This window comes from Rattus norvegicus, chromosome 8, assembly GCF_036323735.1.
Source record: "Rattus norvegicus strain BN/NHsdMcwi chromosome 8, GRCr8, whole genome shotgun sequence".
Lineage (NCBI taxonomy): Eukaryota > Metazoa > Chordata > Mammalia > Rodentia > Muridae > Rattus > Rattus norvegicus.
The window spans coordinates 113,782,684-113,804,301 of record NC_086026.1 but is presented as its reverse complement, the minus strand read 5'-3'; the positions used below and the strand labels follow the sequence as shown (position 1 = coordinate 113,804,301).

The window sequence follows — 21,618 nt, the reverse complement described above, 5'->3', positions numbered from 1 at the left end:
TTTAAAATCAAAGATGTTGCAAATACGTCTGTAACCTGGCATGTGTCCCAGACTTTTTTTAATGTGTTGAAAATCAATATACCATGCAGAAGCAGGGAGGCCCTCCACAGCCATGGAACTTAAAATAAGAAAATGGGCTTCACATTTATTCTACTTATGAAAGTAAGCAAGGTGCCTAATTTCTCTGCGTATCATTTTTTCATCTTTTAAACGAAAACAGTAGATGAGTAAACATAACTGCCCAGACCCGCAAAAGAAGCTCATTCTTTACCCTTTTCCCTATCATCACTGAGAGAGTGGAGGGATCAGGAACCGTCACTGCATCCTCCACAGGCTGAAGCCGGTAAATCTGAATCAGGAAACAAGCAGTAAAATTACTTGTTTTCAATCTCTGTAGCACGACACTACTGTGAGTGGCCTGCAGATGGCGCTAGACGTTTATAATGGACTTCTACCTCCCTACGCTTCCTGCCACATAATGGAATTGTACCAGGATAATGGGTAAGTGCCTGCTTGGGTCTGTTTGTTTGTGTTCGAGATGGGATCCTACTATGTATTGTTGGCTACCCTGGAACTCATTCTGCAAACCAGGCTGTCTGGAACTCATAGAGATGTTTTTAAATACATTTTTTTATTAATCCTTGGAAATTTTTATAAATACAATATATTAATATATTTTGAACGTGTTCATCTTCATCTTCCCCTGAACTCCTCTTGGATCCAACACACACACACACACACACACACACACACACACACACACACGCTTTCCCAACTTCATGACCCCACTAAGTTCAATTCTTTTTTTTTTTTTTTTACATTTCTTTTTTTTATTTTTTTTTTAATTTTTTTTTTATTATCTTGAGTATTTCTTATATACATTTCAAGTGTTATTCCCTTTCCCGGTTTCCGGACAGACATCACCCTCCCCCCTCCCCTTCCTTGTGGGTGTTCCCCTCCCAAACCTCCCCCCATTGCCACCCTCCCCGCATAGTCTAGTTCACTGGGGGTTCAGTCTTAGCAGGACCCAGGGCTTCCCCTTCCACTGGTGCTCTTACTAGGATATTCATTGCTACCTATGGGGACAGAGTCCAGGGTCAGTCCATGTATAGTCTTTAGGTAGTGGCTTAGTCCCTGGAAGCTCTGGTTGCTTGACATTGTTGTACCACTAAGTTCAATTCTGTGGACCACACCTCCAAAGCAAACCAACTTTTCCTCTTCTACAACCCATCAACCCTCTATAGTGCTCAGCTAGGCACTTCACTCTTGACTTGTTTGTTTAGACAGCGTTTCACTACATAGCTGGGGTCAGTGGGAACTCAGTTTGCAGCCCAAGCTGGTGTTGCTCCTCCCTCCTCAACCTTCAGAGGGTTGGAGTTACAGGCATGCGCTACTGGGCCAGCCTGCTTAAGGCCATCATGTCCGTCTCTACTCGGTTTGTCTTTATCCTCTGAGGTCAGGGATAACAGTGCTTCTGACTCTTTTGATCCCGTGAGCCTTTTATTGAGAAATATTGTATACACAGAAGATGGACTGAGAGAAACGTTCAAAGTGAAGGAAATTAATTTTTTTAAAAAATGAAGGCAATGTAAGGAGTAGGCAGACATTACATATTTTTGCTTGGGGGAAAAAACTGCCTGGTACAAGACACCAGGGGGGAAAGAAGGATGCTTGTCGCGTATACAAAATATAAATAGTGCAAACCGCAGCTCCTGTGACTCATATCCCGTAGTTTTAAAGCCCTACTGCCAGGCAGTATTAATCCACTGGTGGCCTGGGATGACCCTGCACCAGTGACTTCCTTGATCTCTGAAGAAAGGAAGAGAAAAGAAAAGTCAGGTTAGAGATTTCAAATGTCCGAGTTTACTGGAACTGAGGGACGTCTGTCATTCTGAACATTCTATAAATATCTTGAAAGACACTAACGGTCACAGCTGCCACACCAGCTCCTCAGGTGCAGTGCCAGCAAGGGTGGTTTCACAAAGTTTATGTCAGCCATTTTGCTAACTGGTTTGGCTAGATGTGAACTTACTACCATTTTAACTTAAGCCAAAGGCAGAGCAGGTGGCACAGCAGATTGGCCAGCACTAGCAAGGCAAGACTAAATGAAGAAATACAAACTCCATTTTTTTTTCTTTTTTTCGGAGCTGGGGACCGAACCCAGGGCCTTGTGCTTGCTAGGCAAGTGCTCTACCGCTGAGCTAAATCCCCAACCCCACAAACTCCATTTTTACATGAGGTGTGTGCTCTGATTGGCCCAAATCCATGCCTTCATTTGCATATGAGATGCACTGTGATTGGTCCAGGTACCTCTTCTCTTGATATAGATGCAGGCTGTTCAGAGTCTCCCAGCAGGGAGGGAGACACTTTCCTGTAAGGAAATATTAAAACACCATTAAGACTTTATCCTCAGCCAATCTCTTAACTATTTACAAAGAAAGTGGGTCCATCGTGGTCAGAAAATGATAGACACTCTCTTTCCTGAACCTATGACTGGACGTGAATAGATCAATGAGAGCTTGGAAACAAACATTCCCTCATTAACACAAGAGTTTGGAGGGCACTCTGGGCATGTAGTTGAGAAATCTAGCTGCAATCCTAGCATCAGCTTGAGGAGTAGGCTGTTTCTTCAGATCTAAGACAAGAGACGTTGTCAGCTTTCCCTTGTCAGCTTTCCTCAGTCCTTTCTCCTCTCTGGTGTCTGTACCACAGTCCTGAGCTTACTGGGGTGTGAAGTCCTGGGCTGGCTTATTGGGGTGTGCAGTTCTAAACTTGATTTATTGGGTATGTGGTCCTGAACTTGCTTTACTGGGGTGTGCAGCCCTGAGCTTGTTTATTGGGGTGCATACTTCTAAACTTGATTTACTGGCGTGTGTAGTCCTGGGATGGCTTATTGGGGTGTGCAGTCCTGAGCTTACTTATTGGGGTGTAAAGTCATAAATTTTACTGGGGAACTACAGTATGTTCTCACTGGCTCACTTTCTCTAATGGCCTCAATCAAGTCCCTGTTATTAACTTTTCCATGAAAAAAACCTGGAGACACACACACACACACACACACACACACTTTATCAAAGAGTCACACACACACACACACACACACACACACACACACACACACACACACACGGGGGTTAACCTGGTTGTTACAATAGGATAACCTTCTCTGTACTCCAGTTAAAACTGATTGCTTGCTTTAAGTTAGAAAAGGGGAAGGGGTGTCCAAGTTAAGATATGCGTTAGTTGTTTATTACCCGATCCTGATTCCAAAGTCATCCTAGACTTTCTCCTGAAAGAAGAAACAATAGTAATACAAAGGGAGACTGTTTCCAGTTCCTGGGCGTTCTTAATGTGTAAGCTGTTGAAACTGTAGGTGACATGGCTACCCCTGCACTTAAAGGGTGTGTTACTTTAGAAACAGGATCTTACAATGTAACCCAGGCAGGAGACAGCTTGCAAGTCCTCTTTCAGGTCCGTGTGGTGGAATTTCAGGCATCAGCGCCATATCTACTCCACCTCAAGGGCTTTTCTTCTCTGATTTGGCATATAAGTTCAAAGGTTATGGAAAGGGATTCGCTGTGCTAAAATGCTGCCTTTTTCCATTTTCACATTTTGTGCCACAATGTTACCCGTGTTTGTGTGCCTTTTGTAGGCATCTTCGCCATGAGATCCAATTTGGGTACTGCTCTGCAGATGTGTTAACTCAGAAAGTTTAACTTTCCCTTCTGCATCGGTGAAGATCAAGCCCTTAGAGGCCTCGAACAATGGGAACTAAGCTCTTGTGTATCTAACCTCCAGCGCAGGGTCACTAGGTCGAGGCTGGTGCTTCGCGAGGTGTGTAATAAACGTACGATGATGTTCAAGCACCGGGCTTCTGACCTATAGCTCGGAGAGCCGCTCACCTGCAGGCAACTTACACAAAGGAGCCAGGCAATTGTATCAAGTGCCCTGGCCCCTAAGAAACACGTGCTTGTGGTTCATACTTTATTGGTTAAAACGACATACTGATCCCACCGAGCTGCAAGGGAGTCTTCAAAATGCAGTCACTTCTGGGCCATGAGTCTAGTTTTTGGAAAGATAATCATGACTTTGATGGACTATTGGTCATCAAGGCCACTTGAGTGGGGAAAGGGGGGGCTGTTGTACCAACCCATACCATATTTGGGAGGTTTTTTTTTTTTTAATGTATCTTAAGGGATGGAGAAATGGCTTAATGGATGCAGGGATTTCTCAGCAGATATGAGGACTCGAGTTCAGATCCCAGCACCCAACTGTGCATTTTACAGCCCCAGTCCTGGGTGTCAAATACAGGCAGATCCTGGCAATAAATGGCCAGACGGTGTAGCCAAAACAGCCAGCTCCACATCCACCAGAGAGATAGAGATAGAGATAGAGATAGAGATAGAGATAGAGAGAGAGAGAGAGAGAGAGAGAGAGAATCTCCAAATTAAGGGGCAAAGCAAGGGGGGGAAGTACCCGACATTGGCCTCTGATCTCCACCCATGAACACATAGGTGTGCGTGCACACACACATGCCATATCACATGCATATACACACAAACAAAAACATATCTCGTGAATGAACATTGCAGTACTGTGATCATTCTTTAAGGTGCGTCTTTAAAGGTTTGCGTATAATGACATCTACAAGTTGAAATTTGAAGTCATTACAGTGGGGCAGATCGTCAAATCCTACTTGAATTTCCCTCCTGACTCTTGTTGGGGAGTTACTTCCACAAACAGTTTGGTGCAGGCCCATTCAACCTTCCAACTGTTTGGTTTTAGAAGTAAGATGAACTTAGAATGACTCAGGATGAATCTAGGTCCACTTTCTCTCTGAGAGAACTTTGTCTGATGTCCTGGACTACCTCTAACTGTCCATGTTGTTCACATCTGTGTTTATGGCTGAGGGGAGGACATATTGAGAACACTGACATAACCCCCGAGAACAGAGAAGATAGAAAGGGGTGAATGAAAATCACTGAAGGGGCAGAATAGGAGGGTGAGTCCTAGCACCTCGGTAGACCCCACATTCCCCCTTTAGAAATGACTAACACTTTACCATTTCTATAGTTTGTTATTAACAGAAAGCTGGAAAGCAAAAATTCTTCTTGTTTACAAAGATAAACATTCCCCTTACCTGTTTCGGTAAAAAATAAAACAGGGCAGAATGGTTCCCGTGCACACCCTAGTGGTCAGTCGCTCTCCCTCTAGCCAGTTCCCCCTCCAGTGGGCCACTGGAACGAGGGCTAACGCTGCCCCCAAAGTACTCTCTGACCCAGGCAGGTCGCTGACACACCGGTTTCATACAGAGACCGCCTATCTCTCAGCTCTCTCACCATGGACTCTGTTAACATTTCCTGGTGCCAGCAGCGGCTTCCCTCTCGTAACTCTGTGCTGATGCTGTGTTTACATTCCCAACATCCGCCCCCTAATAGTTATGGTGTAAACTCCCAACAACCCGTTAAAATCAAGACTCAACAAACTACAACCCGACAATCAGATTTATATGTTAAATTCTCAATCCACAATACACCCACACAATAAACCTACAACCAACTGATAAGGATATAAACTGCCCACCTAGATTAGATAAATTTGCCTACAGAAGTCCATCCCGGCTACCTTGGCGATTCAGGACCACCTGGATCTGGGTCATCCTTCTCCGTCTCCATGTTGATTCTCCTTACTTCCCCTCTCCCGCCTTACAAAAGCTTTGTCCCCACTTTATTTTTTTTTACTGTCCAATCATGGCCTTGACCTAACTTGTGCCAGCCCTCACCTGCATAATGACATCAACCTACACTTACCCAGAGATCGAATGGGAACGAGGATGAAGAAAGCCCCTCCCCCATTCCCTGAGCTAACCTGTCCTCTGGAGCAGTGGTTCTTAACCTTCCTTATGCTAAGACCCTTTCATACCCTCATGGTATGGTGGCCCCCGGCCATAAAGTTATTTTTATTGCCTCTTCATAACTGTCATGTTGCTACTGTTATACATAGTATATGTAAATGTCTGTGTTTTCCAATGTTCCCAGACAACCCCTATGAAAGGGTAGTTCAACCACAAAGGGGTCACAACCCACAAGTTGAGAATGCCGGTCTTAGCTGAAGCCTCCAACTTGTACTTAGGACCTTATATGAGGTCAGTTTAATACATGAGAGCTAAGAAATTAGGACAGTCCATTCCCTCAATACAGATGTGAAGAAAGCTACACCAAGGATTAAGTGTGGATTCAACAAGAACTAGGGGTTACTCATAACACATACATACATACATACATACATACATACATACATACATACGTACAACAGAATCTGTCTTAAGAGAGGTCTCTGCAGTTAAAAGCATATACTGCTCTCACAGAAGACTTGAGTTTGGTTCTCAGCACCACATCAGCAGCCTGCAACTGCCTGTAATTCCAGCTCCAGGAGATCTGAGCCCTCTTCTTTTCTCCACGGCTACCCACACACACTTGGCATCTACTCCCAAGCACACACACACACATAAAATAAAATAAGTCTTTAAAAAAAATGCCAGTAGCTCCTCACTTACTCAAAGTCACACCCATCATCTTCTCTGATGGAGGACGCTAGTCCATGTTTATCTAACAAGTCAGCCCTCCCAATTCCCGTCCCTAAGCCTGTTGCACCCTCTTAATCTCTACATTCCCCGCCCCCCCCATCCCCACACAAACTGGCTGGAATCCCTTCTTTCTCACGAGCTCTTCCACTGGTCCTTAGGGATGTGTTCCAGCTGGGTGGAAAGAAATTCACAGGACGCTTTAGCATTGCAGAACTAACAGCTCTGTCCTCTGCCTGTCGCGCCAGGGGGCACTTCGTGGAGATGTACTACCGGAATGAGACCCAGAACGAGCCCTACCCACTCACGCTGCCGGGCTGTACCCACAGCTGCCCTCTGGAGAAGTTTGCAGAGCTACTGGACCCCGTGATCCCCCAGGACTGGGCCACAGAGTGTATGGGCACAAGCAACCACCAAGGTACAGAGAACGCTTCGGGTTTGTGAGCTTGCGGAGCTCTGCAGGACGTGCTGGGTGCCTTCGCAAGCAACTGGGGTTTCCAGAAAGTTCTTTAGCCTTTGTCCCCAGCTTGGAAGGAAATGGGTTTGGATTGATAACCGTATCTTTTAGGAACCTCGCACTGTAAGCAACGCCTATCTAGCTAGCTAGCCTTACTCCTACCTGCCGTAATCCCCTAACTTGGTTGGTCTTTCTTTCAGCGTCGCTGTAAAAGAACAACCAGTTGCCAGTGTAATCAGGAAAAGAGTTAGGTCAAACTTGTGGGTCTGCCGGGGATCCATGATTAGCACAAAGAACTCTATTGCTGAAGGATTCGAAGATTTGGCTTGAGCGGGGTGGAGTAAAGCTGCCCTGGGAATGTCTGATGTAAAACAGGTTTCAGACGAAGCCTACCAGTTAGCGTGCAAGCATGAAAAAGAAGACACTTATCCCAGGCTAATGGGCAAAGGACTGATTCACCTGACAACAACGCTCACCTGTTCCCCTGCCTTCTCTCACGAGGCAAAAAGATGAGACAGGAGGACACCTGGAGGAGTTTTCCATACCCAGCCTAGAACGATCAGATTTTATATGTATGTCAAAAGACGCTGGGTAGCAGAACTGAATAATAAAAGCCTCTTGGTGTCCATTCACGTTCCTTCCAAAGAAACTAAAAAATCAAACTTTCTGGTAAGCTCCATATATGGCATCCATACAGCAGCTCCTGGAAGGCACTTTGTATTCAATGAATAACAAGAGCAAGATATCCAGACACAGCACCTCAGAGGTGAGAATGCTGTGCAGAGGGTCCCCCAAAACTCCAGTGCCTGCGATGCAGAATCTAAAGTTGATACATAAGAGGAGATGTGAGGACACACACACACACACACACACACACACACACACACACACACACACCACTGAAACAAAATGAGAATATTCTAGATGCCTCCGAGTCCAAAACTTATTGGCACACTGAGTGTAGCTGCAAAATCTGCTCAGAGGACAAACAATGTTCAAGGCTTTGATCCCGGCACCTTCAGAAGCCATAGCCAAGTGCCAGGCCTATGGCCATTGCTATGTATTCACAAAGCTGTGCCCACATGATACTCTTTAGAGTCTCGACTGGCCGTGTGGCAGAACAGACCTGTGTTTCTAAGGTGGATGAAGATGAAATGGCTCCTGGAAGTGGCCTCCACTGGAAGCCAGACCTAGACCATTTCATGACTAACCCAAGACATGGCTTGAGAAGCTCCTTTGTGTTATTTTTTCCCCATGTAAAGAACTGTCTTCTAGCAGTAAGGCCAGTGAAAGGCGGTGGATAAAAGCATCATAATTAGGAAGTCGAAAGGGAGATGCTTAAATAATGAACTTTGAAAAGCTTCTGTTTATTTCGTTAGAATAAAATTTCTGCAATCAGACTTGAGGGCTCTCCTTTTACTCGGGGGTGGGGGACAGAAGTTGTGATAGAAGTGACTGTTAATATAATATAAAATTACTCAGCTGGGTTTTTAAGTTAATATTTTACATTAAAATATAGTTTGAACTTCTTCTGATAAAAGATTAGCAGTAGATAGCTCGACCACAGCTACTCAAGATAGAATTTGGCAAGAAAACATCCTTAGGAAGTTTACAGTGTGTTACAGAAGTGATATGTCTTACTTGGAACGAGAACATGTTTTGCAACTATATGGGTTATGGTGTGAGCAAGAATTATAAGATACAAGAATTATAACATAAAATATCAATTCTACAAAGCAAGAATTTTATCTGTTGTGTCCTCAATACCTCAGCAACCCAGTATAAGGCATTGTTTAGTGCTCAATAAATATTTTCTCACTGGTGTATAATTAGTTATCTTTCCTCCTGAGTTCCTGCTTGCCTTGATTAGACACAATACCCAGGGAGTCCTGTTTAACCCACTCTGACCTCTATTCCCAGTTTGTCCCATCTTGTTAAACCCATCTGCAGAGTGTTTATAGAATTTCCCCCTTGACACAGCAGCCTTGGCAATTCAATACCCAAGGGAAGAGAAATATGACTATGACTAAAGCGTATCAACCAGAAGAAAAAGCGGGGGCTGCCATGCCGCAGTATCTATGCAGATCCAAGGGTGACACGTCTGTGTCTCTTCCTTTTTTCTTTTCTTTTTTTTTTCTTTTTTTCGGAGCTGGAGACTGAACCCAGGGCCTTGGCACTTGCTAGGCAAGCGCTCTACCACTGAGCTAAATCCCCAACCCCATCTGTGTCTCTTCCTGACACTGACTTCCACAACTTCTCTTTGGAAGCTTGACATTAGTCGGAGCCACTCCTCACAGACATCAGCAAGTGACACAAACCAGAGGGGTTGATTCTGATTCAAGTTGCCAACACTCTGTTGGTTCTAGCTAGCAGAACGCTTGTTAGGAGTCTGTGGGACGAGATAGCCTCTGATAAAATAAACTCTAAACATGAACTCCTTCAAGAAAAAGGACTGGACTCCACCACTGTTCAATAAAGTCCCAGCGGGGGATGCTAGAAGCGGTAGGCAGAAATTAAGACATTCTAGATACAGGGAGTGGCCACTTGGTTGGGCCACCACTTGCCTTAGCATAGGTACCATACGACTGAGGCTAAGCATGGAAGGCAGTAAGGGTGGATGTCATTTTAATGAGAGCAGCAAATTTAGTACATGGTTTATCAAATAAAAGGTAGAGGAGTCCAAGATCAACCTGCTGAATTACAATCTTGGGGTGGAGGGGTCGGAGGTCCGGCAGTTGAATTCAGAACACATGTTCTGAGAAAGCTGATACCTAAAGCAAGACAGAAATTATATGTGTGTGTGTGTATGTATGTATGTATGTATGTATGTATGTATGTATGTATCCTACATGTATGAGGTATTGGCAACCCTGGAATTGATGTTTGCAGACTGGATAATTATTCGACTCTCCAGATGAAACCAGAGTGCCTCATGGAAGTTAATTGGTCAGTAATAAGGGCCAGAAGCTATAAATGAGTCTCAAATGCCACTGCTTTGCAAAGACCCAGTCATCGGCCGTATTTGCAAAGCCACCCTTTGTCACTTAGCACCTGTTTCGCATGGTCATATTTAAGAGCCCCTTCTCCATTGTGTCTCTGCCAGCATCATCCCTCCCTCGAGGACAAGGCCAGCTGATTAAAGCATCTTTTCCTCACTCTGTTGCCCTTGCCGTCAGGTCCTCAGGACATGGTCTTGGCACTTGCAGAATTACTTGATATGCAGTAATTCAGCCCCATGACTATTTCTGCCCTCAGTGGAGGCAACTGTGACGTTGGCAATGATGATCTAGTCTGTGCCCTGCCAACCAAGTCTATGCCCAAGGCAAACGAGATCATCAGGGGAAGAGTTAAGAAACAGGCCCTAGCCATACAGGAGTGCCATGATGGAGGACACACAGGTAACACTGAAGACACACCACAGAAGCAGTTAGCTAAGTCTTAGGGGGTCCAAGAGGTTTCTCCAATGGGGTAATGTTTAAACAGAAGCCTAAAGGAGAAAAGGAGCCAGCCAGGTGAATGGAGCTGAGCAGGAAAGACAATGTCCTAAAGAAAGGAGAGAGAGAAAGTACAGAGGTCAGGAAGCTGAAGACACCATATGTCATTTTAGGAAGAAGTAGGTGTGCAGTGCTTCCTAGGTCAAGCTGTGCTGTCCAGGTCACTGAAAGGCTTTGGTCAGAGGACTGATGCTGCCATTGGCTTCTTATTTTAGGAAGACCCTGGCTACAGAGAAAGACTGGATCAGATAGGAAGGAGGCTGAGGTCATAGAGAATAAGAGGCTACTATAGTGATCAAGGCCTAGAACGAGAGACAGAGTGGGCTGGGGGTGCAGTTCAAGTGGTGAGTGCTGGGGCCATGCAGGACAGCTCGGTTTGATTCCCAGCCCTGCAAAGATACTAGCTGTGATGGCGCACGCCTGTAATCCCAGCACTTGGGAGGCAGAGGTAGGAGTTCAAAGCCATCCCTGGCTATAGATTCAGCTGAAGAAAGATTGTGTGGCCCATTTCCTTTAGTGGCTTTTGTGTGTTCCCATGTGGTAGGGGTCTCTTTGTAGCCCTTGCTCGCACCAGCTCACTTTGCAGTAAGAAATACTGGCTGCCATATTTCTCGGCTCCCAGAATGCAACTCTGCCAAATGTCTAAAGTTGCCTACGGTTCAAACGGGCAGACCATTTCCAATTTGAGAAGTGTGAAGTTTCACAGAGAGGCCGGGTGTGGTAGCACACACCTGAAATCTCAGCGGTTGGAGGCAGGATGACCTTGAGTTCAAGGGAGGAACTGCGCCTCATTGGCGGAGTGCTTGGCTAGCGTGTGTAAGGCCCTGGGTTCAAGACTCGGTACTGAAAGATGGAATGATAAGGGACAAAGCTGTCTTTCCTGAGGGCTTTTGTCTGTCTGTCTGTTTTTGGTTTGGCAGGTTGGGTTTTTTTGTTGTTGTTTTTGGTGTTTGTCCTCTTGAGCCCCTGTCTAGCTTCTTTCTGATTAGATTCCTTCCACCAACCCTTTAAATAATGACATCCTGTAGCTGCTATCACCTCTACAATCCTTAGTGCCACATCTAAGTGAAGAATCATAGACCCGTTGTTTGCAGCTACCCCTTGGTCACATCTGTCCACCGAAGAGCTCATCTCGACCCACTTTGAAAATAAAGGTCATTTCCTTCTAGCGTCTGTACCAGTCCTTTTTCGTGGCGTCCCTCTCCAGTCACAGCACAAACCCATGAGATTATGTCACACTTATCTCTTTCCTCTTGACCAGGGTGTCTACTCTGTCACCAACACTTTCCAAGTCAGTCAGAAGATCGATCAGCATTCTAGTTCCCTCCTCCGTGTCCCCACCACCCCTGCAATTCCAGTTCGTAGCCTCGGATATCTTGCCTGAGATTTCAATAGCTCCCTACCCAACCTGCCAATTCGCCACCATCACGACATCCCTAGTTCATTTTCTTAAACATAGACTAGAGTGTCTGCCTTTCAGGTATCTTAATTGCTGGTCATTTGTGCGTGCTTCCAAGCAAGACTAAACGGGAGGCATAAAAACTGGGCCCCAGTATGCACATCAAGTCTTAACCCCAACCCTGACTCCTGTGTGCCACCCACATATAACTACTCATTGTGTCCCAAACACACCCTGGGTGACAATTTCTGTCCCATGTCAAGTCCTATTCCTCTCCTGGGCCATCTCAGATCTCATGGGCTTTTCCAATTTTCCCCCTTTTTGCAAATTGTACGTAATCCACTGATTGCACTTTTCTCTGTTGGAACGGCATTGGTAAAATCTCCACTTCAGTGTGTCACCTTGTCACAGACTTGTCTATCTGGTTCTCCTGTCACATGCCGGGTTTCTCAGGAGCAGAGCTTATGGAATCCCCGCACCTCCCAAAGCCTGCCTGGCACAGGATGTGGGCTCACTGCATGAAGGTCTGGGTGGGGGTGCTTGTTTCACGGGACTGCTATGGTAGCATAGGCAAAATTAAGTGGCTAATTAGAAATTAAATTTCTAAATTCAGAAAAACAACCATGGAAATTAATTTACCTTTCCAGGGACTCACTCTAATAGCCCAGGCTAGACAGGAGCTTAAAACCCTTCTAAGTTAGCATTCTAAATGATAGGAGTATAGGCTGGTGTCATCATTCCCAGCCCCATGAAAATAGATTCTTTATTTATCTATTTATTTTTGTTTTATGTGCATTGGTGGTTTATTGGCCTGCATGTATGTCTGTGTAAGAGTAAACTCCCTGGAACGGGAGTTACAGACAGTGGTGAGTTGCCATGTGGGTGCTGGGAATTGAACCTGGATCCTCTTGAAGACCAAGCAGTACTCTTAACCTCTGAGCCATCTCTCCAGTTACAAAAATTGAGTCTTTTAAGACATCTAAGATTAGTCTTTTAAGACATCTAAGGTGTGTGTGTGAGTGTGTGTGTGTGTGTGTGTGTGTGTGTGTGTGTGTGTGTGTAGCAGCAAGGTGCGAATCATCAGTATCTATCTCTCTTCCTTATTTCTATCTAGTCTCTTCTTTCTGTTCTTCTATTCTATTTGGTTCTTTCCAACTTTATCCTAGCTCCATGCACAGTTCTAATAAACTGTCTGTTTGGATTTAACTTCCCCCAAATTAGATTTTTCATGGCACTAAATATCATCCAGACCATGGGAAAACACTAAACTAAAAGTTGACAGTTTATGAATCCTAAGTCATTGTTTTTGGTGGCTTTGTGGGGGAGGGCAGGTTGTTTTGTGTCTGAGACGTGGTTTTGTGTATCTCAGGGTGGCCTCAAATTCCCTATGTAATTGAGGAATGTCCCTGAACTTCTGACCCTCCTGGCCCCACCCACCCCTACCCAATGTATGCAGTATTGGGACTCAAAGCCAGGCTTTGCTCATGATAGGTGACCACTCTGCCAGTTGGGCCACACCCTCACTTTAGTCATTCGTTTTAGTGTTAATATATTAACACCCATGCCCCAGGTACTGATCTATGGCCCATAGATATGAATAGGTACAATTCTTGTATCCTGAAATGTATATATCGTCAATTAGAAGAAATGAGAGACAAATAATACATAATACATGTAGTAAGTATTTTTGAAAGACTCCCTTGTGGGCGGAAGGGAGTGGAGGATGGTGGATGTACTTTGAAAAGGGAAGACTTCATTGAAAAGAGCAGACTTGTGCAAAGACTTGAGACAAGTACTCCATCTGGGCGTCTGTGGGATGAGCATTCCAGCAGTGCTAAAAGCCCAAGCAATAGCACTGAGCGGGGATGCTGAGGGATGTTTGAGGGGTGGTGTGCCTGGAAGAGTCATCATCAGGACCTCAGCTTCTGCTCTGATGGACATGAGTATCCATCCATAGCTCATGTCACCTGAAGGAGCCAAATGACAGGATTTGACTTGTAAACATTTGGCTGCTGTACTTAAAACAGATTGTGAATAGAATAGCAAGAATAGAAGCCGGGGATAGGTAAAGAGTCCATAACAGTGGTCCTGGCAAATGAGGCCAGCTCAAAGCAGATGGTGGCAGAGATGGAGAGAGACATTGGTTTCTGGGGTTTTTTTTCCCCAGTAGAACTGACAGGCTTTCCTGACAAGGTCAGGTATAGATTATTTAGAAAATAAGGGAATCACGGAAGATTCATTTTACCCCACACTCCACCCTCCCCAGCCAACAGAAGTTAGCTATGAGAAAATCAGATCTGGGTGGAGGAGGCTTGGGTGTTCTCTTTTGAACTTAAGGCTGAAATGCCTGTTGAATGTCCAGAGGAATCCGTACCCTCTATTATTCAAGAGCCCACGTGCCAAGATCCCTGCAGATGCTTGACATAGCAGAGAGTGTTCAACCTGTACATACAACACTTTTCCCTGCACATATACACCCATGATAAAGTTTAATGCATAGATTAGGCAGGGTTAGAGATGGACAAGAACAGCCATTAAGATAATACAACAAGATTGAAGATGTAGCCCAACTGCTAGGACACTTACCTGCCTAGCACACTCAAGGGTTCAATCCCCAGGACCCCATAAACCCCAGTGTGATGATGAACCTCTATAATCTTGCAAGATGGAGGCAGGGGGATCAGAAGCTCAAGATCTTCCGTGGCTGCCACATAGCAAGTTCCTACCCACCTGGGCCACATGAGTCATGTTTTCAAAAACAAAGCAAAAGCAGAACAACTATTTAAATGAATTAGAAATTAATGAATCCAATGAAGGGTGTATAAATGGTCTCTCTGTCTCTGTCTGTCTCAGCCTCGATCTCTCTGTCTCCATTGTATATTTTTCATCCTTCAATGAAGGAAAATATACTACAGCTCCTCTTCATGGGTCCAATTTCCGGCATCACAACTCTTGTATCTTTAACCATTATTGAGTAAAATAAGGGTGACTTGAACACAAGCACTGAAATACGTGACAAATGCCTGGTAAGCAAAGTGCTATGGTGTGATTGGTCGGTAGGACATGGAACATAGGCTTGACTGACAAAGGATGACTTGCTTCATGCCATGGGCGGGATAGGAAGGGACAGCATGAGACACCATCATGTTTCTCAGGAAGGTGTAGAGTTTAAAATTTAGGATTCTTTTATTTCTGTAATTTCCCATTGATATATTCATACAATGGTTGACTACCACCAGTAACTGACAGAAAGTGAATCCATAGGTAGGGGAGACTACTACATGCCAAGTACACACTGGATACAAGTCAAGCTTAAGCAAAATGTCGTAGCTGGCCGTGAGGGTAAATTCAGAAGTCATACTCATCATATAGATGGATTTGAAATCACGAGACTGATAAGATCCTGTGCTTCTACGACCATAAAACTATCTGCTGAGCTTTGACCAAATGATCTCTGCTTCTTTCTTTCCTCCCTCTGGGATAAGGTCAGGCTAAATCAGTGGTTTTCATCTATGTTCCTGACGCAGTAGTTCTACAGATGAGCCAGGGGTACCATTATCAAGAGAACTTTTTCAATAATCATGGATCCATACTACTACATGCTTACACACACACACACACACACACACACACACACACACACACACACACACACACACACAAATGCTCCCCAAAGTCAACCTAGGCTCAGTTTCTCCATAAGACCTGGTTTTTGAAAAATCAATTTTTAAAAAATGGGATGATTCCACCTCTTTTCGTCAATTGCTTGAATTGTTCAGATTTTCCTCTGAACTTGTGAGCAGATCCACTTGATGATTTAACCGTATAAAAATGCATAAAATTCACTGTGGAAGCTGAGGCAGTAGGATTGCAAGTTGGAGTCCATTCCATGGAGGGGAGGGGGGGCAAAGGGGAGGGAAGAAGGAAAGGGGGGAGGCATGAAAGAAGTTATCATTACGAGGTGACCTTGGAGATATTTCCATCAGTCTCCTTCCCTTTGTGGTAGAGAGCTGAGGCCAAATGTCAAAGGTCATGCACCTCCCCCACCCCAGCCCCGTGATCTGCCCACCACACTTTACCGAATCCAAAGCTACTTCAGAAATTCCTCTAGAATTTACAATCAAGGCAGGAAAGGTGGCCAGGACGGCATCTCAGCACCCGTAATCTCAGCACTTGGGAGGTTGAGAGGCAGGAGGATGAAGAGTTGAAGCTAGCTCACCTTTGGCTACATAGAGAGTTCAAGGCCCCTCTGGGCTGTGTGAGACCCTGTCTCCAAAAACAAACAAATAAACAAAAAACCAGGACAAAGAAGGCACAAGTTATATAAACTATATTTCTGTACATGAAATAAAGCATTTTTTCATTTTTAAGTTAAGGCCAAAAGTCAACAATGGGATATGACTTTCGTCTTCTCTCAGAGTTTGTTGTTGTTTGTCTTCACGGGTTCTTGACGCATCAATTTCACGTGTATTTCTCGTTCCGCAGTGCTGAGGGTCATCCTTGCCACTACGTTTTGCCTGGTAACCGGGATCCTGGTGATATTGCTGCTTGTTCTCATCCGCCACGGACCCTGCTGGCAGAGAGACGTGTATCGGAACATCTGATCAGACAGCCGACTTCCGGTGATGTGTCTCCGTGAAGCAGCACCGGCAGGAAGCTCTTCCGCCACGCGGGCTCTGTCCTGCCCATGCCCTCCGTTTAGAACTTGTCTAGAGATGGTGTGAGCTCACCGCCTCAGGGTGAGTGCAGAGCTGGCACGTTAGTTCTGTCTCCTTGCCACATAGCTGTGGTGTGGGCTGCTCACAGGGCTAGGGTAGGTCTCTTTTGCAAGGGACGCCTCCGTCCTCTCACACAGAGGTCCCGAGAGAAATAAGAAGCCAAATTCTTTCCCACACACCTTGTGACTACGAAGAGAAAAGGGAGAGAAAGTGGGACCAAGATGTCGATTAGAACATACCAAGTAACTCGGAATGTTAGTGTAGAAGTGGAGGGTCCGCAGAAAAATGACTTTAGTTATTCAATATGCCTCTCTTCCTCCCTCTCTCCCTCCCTCCCTCTCTCCCTCCCTTTCCCTCCCTCTCTCTTTCCCTCCCTCCTCCCCCCTCCCTCCCTCCCCCCTCTGTCTCTCTCTGTCTCTCTCTCTGAAAGGCAATTCAAACCCAGAGTTTCATAACTGACAAACTTCTGTGTGTACATCTAACACACATACACACACATCCATATTCAAAATGTCTTTAGGTGAACTGTAGCATCATTCACCTTAAGCACCGTTCAGGTCATTTCCTCTCAGTTTCCATACAGAGAAATAACTGGAAAACCAGTAAGATAAGTTCACCCCCCCCACCCCCACCCCCCTCACTGCCTTATTTTCATGCAGCTGCTATCACATTCACTTTTAAATTATATCTCTTCATGGTCGCTATGAAATGATAGTTTTTTTTTTAACTTATTTAATTTTTACTGTAGTGCTGGAATGCAAACCCCCTGGGTCCCCTGCAAGCGCAGAGAGTACTCTATGTGAACTACGCCCTTAGTCCTCTATGACTTTTGTAAGTGTCAACACAGAAAGTAAAGATCCCGTGAGAATGACAACCTACGGGCTTAAATCCTATTTCTTCTTCTAAAGTAGAAAACTCCAAACAAGATGAATGCAGAAGTCGCGTCTAGATTTCATTCTCGGTGAACAGCTTTATTCTGCTTCCACCAAGTATGAGTCATGGTCCCATCAAACGCTTCCATGACGAGCACCACCCATGAAGTCAGTAGGAAAAAGACCAAAATGTACTTTATACCGTGACAATCTGCTCCAGACACACAAGCATTCGGCTGGTGATAAGTTTGATCTTGTTCCTCAGTAGGTTGCCCTACTTCCTTGGGGTTGTCCAGATTTCAAAATATGCCTGGTGGGCGGGGTTAGAGAAGGACCTCTCTCCTCTGACCGTGCTTCTCCACTCACATGTGCTCTTCTGAGGACAGACTGAGAAGTTCAAGCTCCCAACACCATACTCAGAATTCACCTTGCAGGACTGTCTAGATGTGGGGTGCTGGGACCTTTGACTCCCAGCACGGAACTCTGCTCTCCACACAGATCCTCACCCCATCCCTCGAGGCCCACAGGTTAAATACGACTCGCTCATGTCTATAGCCTGTACTTTTAATATCATTCTCAGTGAGCCAGAGTCATTGAAAACAAAACTCAAAGAGCTCGCTCTCTCTCTCTCTCTCTCTCTCTCTCTCTCTCTCTCTCTCTCTCTCTCTCTCATGCATGTATTTATGTGAGTATGCATGTGATATGAGCACACATGTGTGTGTGCTGTCTTCTCACACGTGCTCAGAGAACAAAGGAGGATGTCACACGCCCTGCTCTATTATTTTTCTTATTACCTTGAAACAAGACCTCTCACTGAACCCAGAGCTATTCTGACATCCAGCAAGCCCCAGTGATCCTTCTGGCTTGTCTCCACAACACTGAGGTTACAGGGACACAGGGCCACACTCAACTTTTGACATAGGTGCTTGGGACCTGAACTTGGGTCCTCATGCTTGGACAGCAAGGGCTCTTACCCACCTACCCATTTGCCCAATCCCCAGGACCTACCATCTCTTTGATTACTGTATAGAGAGCTCTCAAGCTTACCATCACTATGTCCTTTATCTTCTTCCATTGGTAAATACCATAGCCAGTTTTCATACGCCGTGGCAGAATCCCAAGTGACAAATGCTCTATAGGGATTGTGCAAAGCACACAAATGAACTGTAGGGTGTCTCAGAAAATAAGCAACTTCGAGGTTGGGGATTTAGCTCATCGGTAGAGCGCTTGCCTAGCAAGTGCAAGGCCCTGGGTTCAATCCCCAGCTCCGAAAAAAGGAAAAAGAAAATAAGCAACTTCAACAAGAGGGGATGTGAACTCCTGGTACTGATAACCGCTTGGTAGATGGGACCAATGTGACCATTCTGGTTGCCATGGTGATATTGTTGCAAGAGCATCACTAGAGCTGCGATCACCTCTGTTGTGATGTGTGTTCCTTATCATTTGAGAAGCCTTTGCATAGCACTGCCATGTAGCAATCACTAACTTGTTGATAGTAATTATAAAAACCACCAGTGATGCATATACAGGAAAACAGAGACAGAGAGAGAGAGAGCTAGGTTATCCTGTGCTTTGATGGCATAGCACAGAGAATTGGGAAACTTGTGGAAAAAAAAATCCTACTGCTTAAGAAATGGCATACGTGAGGCTCCGACTGGCATTCACTGGACAGCTTTTATATGGAGACTGACATTTCTTCACTCAGCAGCTTTTTATACATTTCTTCCCTGGATTTACTTGTGTTTCCCATTTTCTCAACTCCCTGCCCTCTTTCTATCTTGCTCTAATATTGTTAGCATTGATTCCTCACAGTCATGGAGGCTTCTGGTTTTTTTTTTTAAAGCCAAATTATAACTGCTTTCTCTTTCAAACCCCTCTACAAAAGACCACAGGAGCAATAGTGAAATGTTGGCCCCCTAGATAGGGCTAAGAGACACAAAGAGTCACACTCGTGGTCTTAAATGGTCCACAGACACATTTGTAATGTTAAGCTTTTTTTTAAAATGAAATGAATTCTAACATAAAATTTTTATTTAATGTAATGCATGTAAGATAACATTTCAGGAAAAAGTGTTCATGGAATATTTTAAGGCAATTTTCATACTAAGTATTCAAAAATGTGATGTGATGTTTTGTTCCAAGTTGGAGTAGCCACCTTTGAGGACTTGGGAGTCCCTGGTGGCTCCCATACTGAATAGTTCTGGCCTAGGCCATTAGATGACAGCCTAATCTTTTTAAAGCAGAGAAAACACATCCTTTATTTATAAAATAAGCTTTTGGGTATTGTGAAGAAACAGACATCATCTTTAGGACGGGGAAACAGCTCTCTGACGAAATGCCTGCCTAGCATAGACAAGCCCTGAGTTCCATCCCCAGAACCACAATAAACCAAAGTAAAGCAAACACAGCAGATGATCTTTACCCTGTGTCTTCATTTTTTTTTAATCTTTGGTCAAACTGATGAAAGATTATCTGAAATGTTTCATTTGTAAGCCTGTACTACAGGTATATTAGTCGGGGTTCACTAGAGTTACAGAACTGTGTAGTCCAACTAACCCAACAATGGGCAGCTATGGATGGGAAGTCCAAGAATCTGGTAATTGTTCAGTCCTACGAGGTAGGTTGTTTAAGCTGGTCTTCTGAAGAAAGAGGTTCCAACAGATGCTGGCAAGTAAGTGCAAGCTGTCGAAGAAGAAGAATCTCCCTCCACTGTCCTGATGTAGGCCTCCAGCAGAAGGTGTGTACCACTCTACTTGGATCTGGGACTTTCTTTATCCCAGGCTGACCTTGAACTCAGAAATCTCCTTGCCTCAGTCTCCTGAGATTCAAGGTGTGTACTACCTTGCCTGGGCCTAAGCTTTTCATGGCCACTGTACCTCAAGATCTCCATGTCAAGATCCAGGTCAGAAACTTGTGTCTTCCAGCTTCAAGACCAGGATCACAAGTGAGCCCTCCAATTCTGTATTGTAGTTCATTCCAGATGTAGTCAAGTTGACAACTGCGAATAGCCACCACGACAGGTAATAGCCAAGACCTCTTCCAACTTATCCCACATGGAATGAACTAATTCCCCTTTGTGTCTTAGTAAGGAAACCTGGAACAGAAGCAGAGGGGATGCTTTTTCAAGGTAAAATGGTTCTGAAAGCAAAAAGCAATGAGGGCTCAAGAAAATCCATCGTGACTTCCCGCACGGTTCACTTTATAACTAGATGAACAGGAATTGTTTACCGTGATGATTTCTGGGCCCAGTCACATGAAAAATAAATTTATGATGTAATAAAATGGTTAAGACAACAACTGTCCTGAAAAATCTAAAGGTAGCTTTGGTATTCCCCCATGAAATCAAAAGCCAAGCGACAATATGTGACCCTTGGTTGTTACATCGTCCAAATGGTGTGTTATTGACATTTCTTTCCAGGTTTCATGTCTCAGAAAGAGGTACAACAAAAATACATACATTGAAGGGGAAATAAAATCTGCACGTCTCCCGCCCTCTTTGAATTTAATATAGATTTATTGCCAAGTACTTCTGTAACTGTAACTGTTCTTGGTGAAGATTGAGTCCTCTTTTAAAAACTGGCATTATTTGTGTGTGTGTGTGTGTGTGTGTGTGTGTGTGTGTGTGTGTGTCCGAGTGCACACCCGCGAGCTTCTGGGCGAGCCTTCGGTCTCCATCTCCCATCTTGCCTTGGGAGTTCTGGGATTACAGACACGGACACCCCACCTGGCTCTTTTGAAAGCACGGATCCTGTCCTCAGGTTTGTGCTCCTGAGGGACCGTTCTTCTCAACACTTGGATCTCCGTGTTGGTAATGCGTTAAGTACTTTTGCAGCTGTGATTTGAATGTAGTTTGTCACGTTTAAGCTTGTATGGGAACTTGGCTCCCAGTGTAACCACCCTGGCAGGAGCCTTTCAGAGATCACTAGGTCATTAAAAGGTTGGTGTTGTCACCTCCTCAGAATCTAGAATCGTCTCAGAGATGGGCCTCCGGCCACGTCCGTAGGGGAGTCCCCTGGTTATGTGAACTGATGTAGAGAGGCCATCTTAGCGGTGGTTGGGACCTTTCCTTGGGCAGGGATCCCACACTTGGTCAAA

The 21,618-nt window shown here is 44.9% G+C and overlaps 1 protein-coding gene across 4 annotated transcripts in view; it reads left to right on the top strand.

Moving 5' to 3' along the window:
* The window catches only part of Acp3 (acid phosphatase 3), a 48,662-nt gene extending 28,732 nt beyond the window's left edge, over positions 1-19,930 (top strand). For 2 of the 4 annotated variants that reach the window (XM_039082022.2, XM_039082023.2), the window contains 3 exons: positions 398-501; positions 6,832-7,001; positions 16,419-19,930. In XM_039082022.2, the coding sequence (XP_038937950.1) occupies positions 398-501; positions 6,832-7,001; positions 16,419-16,537 (393 nt within the window). In that variant the 3' untranslated portion in view covers positions 16,538-19,930. 4 annotated transcript variants of the gene reach the window in all.
* Positions 19,931-21,618: the final 1,688 nt, after the last annotated feature.